This window comes from Ochlerotatus camptorhynchus, unplaced genomic scaffold (assembly GCF_037179485.1).
Source record: "Ochlerotatus camptorhynchus isolate MF236.1 unplaced genomic scaffold, CSIRO-AGI_Acam_v1.1 ptg000361l, whole genome shotgun sequence".
Taxonomy (NCBI): domain Eukaryota; kingdom Metazoa; phylum Arthropoda; class Insecta; order Diptera; family Culicidae; genus Ochlerotatus; species Ochlerotatus camptorhynchus.
In genome coordinates this window covers 12,376,420-12,385,578 of record NW_027040849.1, presented here as the reverse complement: position 1 = coordinate 12,385,578, position 9,159 = coordinate 12,376,420, and the positions used below count along the sequence as shown (strand labels likewise).

Here is a 9,159-nt window from a genome sequence, read left to right as displayed (position 1 = left end):
GGGTGATGTCCCAACTAAAAATCAGTTATCTCGTCAGTAAATGTTGTTGAAGTAACCTTGATATTTCATTGTTGTTACTTGGTAGAGATCTTGGGAGCTGTTTTGTATGAAAAATTACAGTTTTATAGTTTAAAAACTATCCTCACTATTGAATTGCACTCATTATATGGGATGAGGGTGCTTTCCAACCAGTAAATGATGACTAAAATAGAAAGAAAAAAATGATTGCGCAATTTTACACATCAGGTATTTATATTTTTAATCTTTAAATCCGCATTAGAACTACCGTTCCGATTCAAATTTCGGACGATTCAAATTTCGGACACTTTTATTTTTAATTAAATATTACATCCAGTTAGAAACAAAGCAATGATGTTAGATGATCGTGGAGGGCACTAGTCAAAAAAATTTAAAATTTACAAGACATGTGGATCATATTCGACCGAGATAATCAACTTTTAAAAGTGTCCGAAATTCGAGTTTAAGTGTCCGAAATTTGAATCGGCACGGTATATCACTTATTGACCTTATTTGTTGGGCATCAATCTTCATAATAATTATATTGAACATTTTTTAAATGGAAAATACTAATCCTTCTCTCTCTCCCATTATATATTTTCAGATTTCTCAAGAGCTACTCAATTGTCAACCACCAAGTGCCATCAATACTGCACTATTATCTATTGAATATGGCAATTGTGATATTGTCAATGCCAGTGTATCAAATCTTTCAACTAAAGAAGACCCTCTGGCAGTACCGAGCACATCAAGGTTAGAGAAACGAAAACTATCTTTGGACGATAGTGCACATCTGCCTCACAAACGCATTGCGAATCTGTCTAGAGATCAATACTCGAGTATCCTGTCAATCGCTTCAACTTGTACCACGCGCGAAGAAGCATACTGTTCTAATATCTATGTAAATGATTCGCAACTATCCGTGCAAGACGACACGCTGTCTGTATCCGTCACCTCAGGAGTGGAAGAAAATTCATCGTCACAAGGGGTTGACGACACTGCTGTAGTGTCCTCCCTAACTGATCCTAACACCCTCAGCCAAAAGTGTACGGCACAAGTTCCAGTTGCTCCTAAAAATAATGACCTTCCTACGTCAGTTAAATTGGCCAAATTCGAAGTCGACTGGAAAATAATTCCAAACGACGTAATGCATCAGCTGCAAGGCCGTCAACCTAACGTTGGATACAGGGGAATATCGGAAACAAACTACAACCGATTTGTTGACCACGTAACTGCTCAAATAAGGACCACAAGTGCAAAGATTCCGTTCTTTGTCTTTAGAAGAGTTGCTCTAAAGATCATCAACAAATATCCCACACTCCGAGATTGCGATGACGAAGGACATACCATAGGTGACGGGTCTAATAGTTTAGCTGACAAACTACGCAATCATAATGCTTATTTAAACAGAGCCCATCGAAGTGAAGTACATACCACACGTCGCAAGGTTTGCTTCAATCGTCGATGTACAGTGGGTGTACGCCCAGAATACTTCAAATCCGGTACAAATCATTGTAGTAAAGACCTTTTAATTGTGCTTACAAGAAAACGAGTTGACAACTTGAACGAAGATGCTTTGATTGGCACAGAAGCTTTCATTCGCCATAAAATTGACAGTTCTATCTATCTACACACGCTGCATCAGGAATTGCCATCGATTGGTAGGAACGAGGTTCTAAACTACCATTTCTATAGAGCCACTGGGTGTAGTGCTGAAGCATTCAGTACTAATTTCGCGAAAAAAAGAGCAAAATTAATCGAAGTGTCGAAGTCTTACAAGCGACCGCTGCATATTCCATCTAAAGCATCTGATTTTGATGTACTTGAAGGCGTTTCAAGATTGCTTGGGGAAAATGTTTCATCGTTAATTCACGAAATTGAGGTAAATGAATATATTTGTCATATCAGTGCCAACATTTCAAAGGGGCGTAATTGCAATTGTAAACAATGGCTTTAGCCGTCGATTTCTCGCGAATAAAAGCTCACTCATGACACCAGCAGGTAGAGGAATGTTTCCTCTACCAGCTAGCATTGTAATTTTGGAGAGGTAAGATTTCATTCGCGAGAAATTGACGGTTAAAGTCATTGTTTACAAAAGCAATTACGCCCTTTTGAAATGTTGGCACTGATATGTTGCCTGCCGTTTATAGATACACTTCTATCTCTTTTTACGACACTTTTTTGGATGCTATTTTTGATCGTGTGATTTCAATTTTCAACTAAATTCAATGCAACTAGTTTTAAAAAATTCAAATAAAAATCAGATGGTATGGGGTCATGCTTTAATTATGTCACGTGAAATTTAGTAAATATTAACCCCTCCCCCCTCTCCTCTTCATCAAGTTTTTCCTATACCCAATATATTGCTTGTCACACATTTCTTCACCTCGCTCCCATTTAGAGCGTGACATAATTTGTGAATCACTCCTATCAAACATGCTTGTATCTGATTGTTTTTTTTTGTACAGTAAAAATCCAACATTGCTACATTTGCACCAACCGCGTAAATGGAGGGATTCTTGCACTATTGTTCACTCGCATGGCCCTTTGACCTTTCGTTGTCAGTGCACAAACTAATATCTTTTTAATTGGTTTTTTTTTGCAATATTTACACAGGATATCCATGAGATGCAGTCAACTGATAACTTCCCTTCAATTGTGTTCCTTGGTAAGTTAATTCAGATTCGTTTAGTTATTGGTTAAAGTCAAGGTAAGTAGAAGGGAGGTAGTCCGATCTGGTTAGTCAGTGGGTGTGGGGAGCGCGGGGAAGCATGCTGCGTGGGGCGGGAAAATGACAGCTGGCTAGCTTCACGGTCAAAAAGAGTTACTCACAAAAGCAACTTATCGATAAAAAAAACGTTACTTTTTGCTTACAATAGGCTCTTTTTTTAATAACAATATACTACAAATATAGTAAACGTTTGCTAAATGTTAGGTAATCGATAATTATCGATAATTTAAGTATGTGTAAATTTTAAGATTATTAGGGATGTGCATTTTAGCGTGAAAGTAACTCGCCAGCTGTCGTAGTCTGGGGTGGGACGTGCTGTCAAATCAGCCTACTGATCATTCTTGTATGAAATTGGTTCCAAACGTAAACAAACCCTGTAGGTTTCTTATGGCTTGTTTACGTTTGGAACCAGTTATGCGAGGTAGGCGAAGATTGTTCGTATTTGACAGTCACCTCCCCCCCCCCCCCTTGGTCGTAGTGCATTCCAATATGGCAGAATGCATAATCTGACAGATTGGAGTACCTCCCTTATAGTACGTTCAGACTACAGAGTTATAACATGTTATAGCGCTATCTTGATGGTGGTTTCTGTGTTGCAATTAGTTGACAACCGTTATAACATGTTATAACTCTCCAGTCTGGCCAGCGTTTTATACTTACCTTGGTTGAAGTGTTACGGCCCAAACGCAATATGGACGGAAGCGGAACGGAAACGGAAAGTTTGACAATTGTCACAAATGACATCAAGATGCCTAACGGAAGTCGATTTGGTTCCAACAAGTTTTCAATCCGACAAGTTAGCTTACTCAGATTGGGTTTTTCCGCTGCCGTTGCCGTTCCGCTTCCGCTGTCATTGCGCTTGGGCCTTTAATATAGCATATTGTGCACATTTACGGAAAGTGCGAAAACGCTAATAAAAGTGCGCGTTTACGTAAAAATTGTTTTGTTGTCTTCGGCCCACTTTTTTCTTGGATCATAACGAAAACAGGTTGGCCAGTGAACCAGGAAAACTGAGAAATAACCGGGAATTTGAAAAGTAACCGGGAAAAATCCGAAAATTCTATGAGAGAACCGGGATGAATCACAAAAACTTCAACATGCGCTTATTTAAAGTGTGTAGATTATTTTTTTTTTGTAAAAGTTTCTCATTGACGATAGACTTTCACTATGTTTGCACAAACTATTCATAAAGTTTATGAAAATTAAACTAAAGTAGTAAACAATGATTTCTGGATCACGAAGATTTCACCACAGACAAACAGACATAACACTCGCAAGTTGTTCATCATACAAGCATTTAACGGTAAATTTAAAAGTATCGTAGTTGGTAGTACCGCCACCTGCGGCACGCATAGTCAATTCCCTTGCGTTTGACGTTTACACACTATCGCCACAAACGAAGTGGCAGACGACTAACTGGCGAAGAAATCCATTTAAATAATGTGGTTCACTGTAATAGAATTTTCTTGGAAGCTTGTGCCATCATTCACCAGATGGGCTAGTTTTTTGTTTTGATTTGAACAAAGTTGATTTTGTGTACAATGATTCTTTGACAGTGTGCAAAGAGTGCGTATCATTTTGTCATTTTTTTATGCATTTCAGTTTTGAGTAGAGTGAAAGAGATAGGACCAAAACATTCTAGTACATTCGGTGAAAATGCTAGTTCAATCTAGTAGTAGTGTTGCCATGTGGTACAATCCAGTAGTAGTGGTGTTGCCATGTGGTACACTGAAAAATTGCAATAGCAGGTTAGTCACCAAAGTTTTCGAGCCGCTCCGTCTGTCACTTCGTTTGTGCTATCGCCATCTGTACTGCGTACTACCCACCATAGTGTACTCAAAAGATGGCGGTAATGTTTTAGCGACGATGTTTTACAGTGAGAAATATTCAATGTGTTATGTCTGTTTGTCTGTGATTTCACCTCTATTACTTTTTGTATTACTTTTCTCTCAATTATTGGGGCACATTTTTTTTTAATTTTCCGTAATTTTTATCTCAAACTTCTAAGATATGAATGAATATGTAATGTTGGACGTCTCTGATACCACTAACCTGCATAAAATTTAAAATCTAACAGAAATTGGTTCATAATTTGATTTGACTCACCAAAAGTTTTTAAATTTTTAGTAACGTAATTTTTCTACATCAATGGAAATATGTCAATAGGCTTATGCAAATTCCATAATATTAATGGGGCATAAGAAAATGCCCAATTTAGAATTGAAATTTCCTCTGCGATTTTTCATAAAATTACAAAAACATTTTTTTGTTATTAATATATTATTTTTTTCATTATTTAATTAAATAATTATTTTTTTTTCGTCCATTGTTATTTATTTTGTCATAAAAAATAACAAGACTGGGATCTCGAAAAAAAATCTATCGCCGAGACCCGCACATTTTTTCAAAGTCTCAGAGTTATGGAAATTTTTCAAAGTCCCTAAAACTACGATATCTTGAGAATTGTTTATAGTTCGAGATCTCGAATTATCTCTCTGATTCTTAATTTTCCAAGTTCAAGATCTCTCAATCAATTTCGATGTCCAATGTTTAAATTCCCGAAATGCGTTCAAATGACCCATTCGATTCAAACCAATATCAATTTTCCTTAAGCAACCTATTGACAGTTTGGGGTGATTTGTTTACGAAATTTGAGGTTAGAATTAGAAAGTGCACTTGCCAATTAAGTTGAAACATATTTTTTGAAAAAAAAAAAATTAAGTGGTCCTTACACTTACACTTATTAATAAAGAAGTTATACTTTCAATTTCATGAAATGCTTGCTGCAGTCTTGCTACTGAAAATAATTCTCACATGACCTACAAAATTTGCACATGGTTGCGGTTTTGAAAAAAACAACACTTTCGTTTTTCGTTGAATATTAATAACCGGTAAAATTTTGTGATTTGAACCTGGAAAACCGAGAATTTCAAAATTGATTTTAACTGGCCACCCTGTGAAAAAGTGCGCAGAAAAAACCAAGACGATGAGCGATTTTGCAGGTTTTAGGAGTCTAGTTAGAAATGCAAAATACAATAATTGATTTCATTAATTTTTCAGATCAGACCGACAATGGGCAAAAGTTTTTTATTCAGGCCGAAAACACACTATTGACCTTAGGCGTCAATAATATCATTCATGCGTTCCAGCAGCTTTTGGCTGTATATTTTGTGTATTTCTACAAATATCCTAAAGATGTATCCAAAACACTAGAATTTCTCCAAATGTTCCTTTTGAAGCTGTATCCAGAAAATGGCACGCGCTCAACGGCCACTATTGTTGGAAGACATCAGCGTATGGTGACTTCATTACTATCAAAAATATCAAAATTGGATTGGAGAAAACAACAGACCGAAAATAAGAACTAGTCCAGCCTACTCAAATGCCATTGCTTCCAAAATTAAAAAGTATTTTACCCACATCCAAAAACCGAAAAGCATTTTGCACACATCATGTTTTCGATGAGAGAGAAAAGTCTTCATTCACGTAAAACGTCATTTAATCGGAATATATATCTTGGCGAACGTCCTAACGTTGATTTAAAATGGTATATATCTCTCTGCAAAACCAGGAAACAAATATCGAAAGTTGCTTTCCGTGGTGAGTGTTTTTTCGTTTGCTGTTTTTGTTATAAGAATTATTTAATCAGATATTCTCTATTCAAACTGTTATACTATAGCAAAACTATCTGCAAGTTTAATCAGAAAACCTTCATTTGACCGGGATGCATCAGGGAAAGATAAAAAATATCGCCAGTAGCCGAATGATCCTGCGTTTCTACCACCCTATGGTCCCCTTGAACCAAAATGCCGGAGAAAGTCCAACCAGGTAGCTGTATCTTCTACGTGACAGCAGGAATGTTGATTGTCCATGGTGACGGAAGGGTCGTGGGTTTCTACCACCCGGTGGACCGCGTTTCAGCCTGACGGAGAACTATACGCAGTCGTAGTTTTTGACGTAGGACTACGTCTTTAATTTCTATACTGGGGGTCACATTAAAAAAAAAACAAAATCCAGACATGTAACGAAAAATCCCAAACACGGACGCAACGATAGAGCGCAAATCGAACACACGACACATTGTGAGCTCAATGCTCGGTTGACCGCTCACGATTTCACCAATGAAAGGAAGGGAGGAGAAAAGCAGCTATAATATAAACGTTTGCCAATTGGTTTTCTTCGTCATTTGCTTTCGAGCAACGAACGGATAAGCGTCGGACATTAGAGGAACAGCACGTATCGCACCTATACGAAGACGACGACGACGAAAGCACCCACATCGACTGGAGGAAAGGCTTCCCGCAATAGGCAGCATAACTAGGCCATCGTCATTTGGTCGGCATCGACTTGCACTGGTGTGGCCATCATTTGAAAAACAACCGACCACCAATTCAAAAACGGAAAGACCAACATGTTTGTTCTAGCACTAGTGGTCCTACGTCAAGCTTCCGTTCGTGCCCCTAGGCACTGACCTTTCTACTTTTTGACCAACCTTGTGCAGGACTCCACGCATTTCCAGAGGAAGCCGCAACCTGTAAGTTGAAATAATTTTTACAAATTTTAGTTGATTTATTGACGATTCCGTTTTTATCTTTGCAGAACATCCGCGACGAGATTTCTTGCCTTAAACCAGACGGTTAACTAGGCAGAGACGCCATGCTTTCTGGGAACCCTCAATGCCGACCAATACTGTAAGTGCTTCACGCAGTGCCGGAGGAAGTCCATTCAGCTAGCAGTACCTTCAACGTGACCCGAATTCAGTAGGAATGCTGATTGTCCATGGTCCATGGCTCCTACCACCCAATTCCTGCCCTTCAACACGGCGGAGACTAGTCGTTATGCTTTCTGGAAGTCTTTCATGCCGACCAACACTGCGCAGTACTCCACGTAGTACCAGATGAAGCCGTAATCTGTAAGTTCTAATATGTTTTTCTTTATATTTTAGTTCTCAAGTAACATTTGAAAACGGCGTTAACAAACTTTAGTGGACCCTTTACTTGTCACCCGAAGTACGCCCATACAAACCAAAAACACTATTGGGTGGGACAAATTCTCCCCTTCCTAATGATACTGTTGGTTTGCGTGGGCATACTTCGGGGGGCGAGTAAAGGGTCCACAAAAATTTGTTTACAAATGATTATGTGCCGTTTTCAAATGTTAGGTCTCAGTTGATTTATTGCCGATTTCGCTTTTATCTTTTCAGAACATCTGCGACGAGATGTCTTGCCTTCTTCAACCAGACGGTGAACTGGGTGAACTAGGCAGAGACGCCATGTTTTCTGGGAGCCCTCCATGTTGACTAACACTGACAGTGCTCTACGCAGTCCCGGAGGAAGTCCATTTAGATGGCTGTACCAAATAATTGTTAATTGTCCATGGTCCATGGCTCCTACCACCCGGTGGTCCACCCTTCAACCCGGCGGACAACTCGACGTAAAAATCCGTCCTCTGCTGCCGTGTTTGGTGCGAATGAATTTTACTGCCGCCGCTAAAGGACAGATAAATATATTGAATACAATTTTTATTAGGTATTTGTTCTTTTTTCCTTCGAAAACAAACATCTTTTTGCAACGCCGTTGAATCCTACTCAGTTACAGTTGCTCATTAAATTGCATTGCTATCTCTTTTCGTACGCATATTTTACTCTGCTGTAAAAACTGCGATTATTTGTAGCTTTGAGTAACTGCAGTGTTTACAACTGATTAAAATTTATGTGAGAAAAAAGATAACAAAGCAATTTAATCAGCCACGGATACCTATACATCGTTTCTTCTTTACATCGCATCACTTTTACATCGCATTACTATTACATCGCATCACTATTATATCGCTTCGTTTACATCGCATCTGTGTACATCACATTTATTACGTCAGAAAAATTACATCGGTTTTGTGTGTCACATCATTTGATTCTGTGTACATCGTGCAATGTGATATTACACAACCGATGGATTGATCTGGTTGCAGCAGTTTCGATGTAATATTCAACAACTTTTTTTGCTGTGTAACTTTTATATTTTTAACCCATTATCCTAAACTGGGTATATAATACATTTTTTTAAATTGGAGGAAGGAGGTGCAGAGCGAGGTGCAATCGAGGATAATACCGGTTGGAGTTTATCACCAGTCATGATTCAGTCGAAGCTCTTGTTTCTCTTTTGACAACAATAAAGATTGCGTGTGAGATGCAAAACTCAAAATAACGCAAGTTAAAAGAACTCAATCTTTAGGTACTTTTATTTTTCTTTGCTACTACCTGTTTATAGAATAACTTGTGCCGACATCGACTTCCTTTTTGTGTCTAAGTTCACGGATGTCAAAAATTGATTGTAAACAAAAACAGCTCACTTCGCTTCGTATTTTTGTTCACAACACAACACCGGCTCATGAATACATAATTTTATTATTAT

General features: G+C 38.2%; 1 protein-coding gene across 1 annotated transcript; it reads left to right on the top strand.

The window, feature by feature from the left end:
* The first annotated feature begins 923 nt into the window (after window positions 1-923).
* On the top strand, window positions 924-6,117 carry LOC135709603 (uncharacterized). The gene is made up of 4 exons (XM_065231989.1): window positions 924-1,006; window positions 1,057-1,900; window positions 2,635-2,686; window positions 5,810-6,117. Exons 1-4 carry the CDS (start codon window positions 924-926, stop codon window positions 6,115-6,117), a joined length of 1,287 nt encoding a protein of 428 aa, XP_065088061.1.
* Window positions 6,118-9,159: the final 3,042 nt, after the last annotated feature.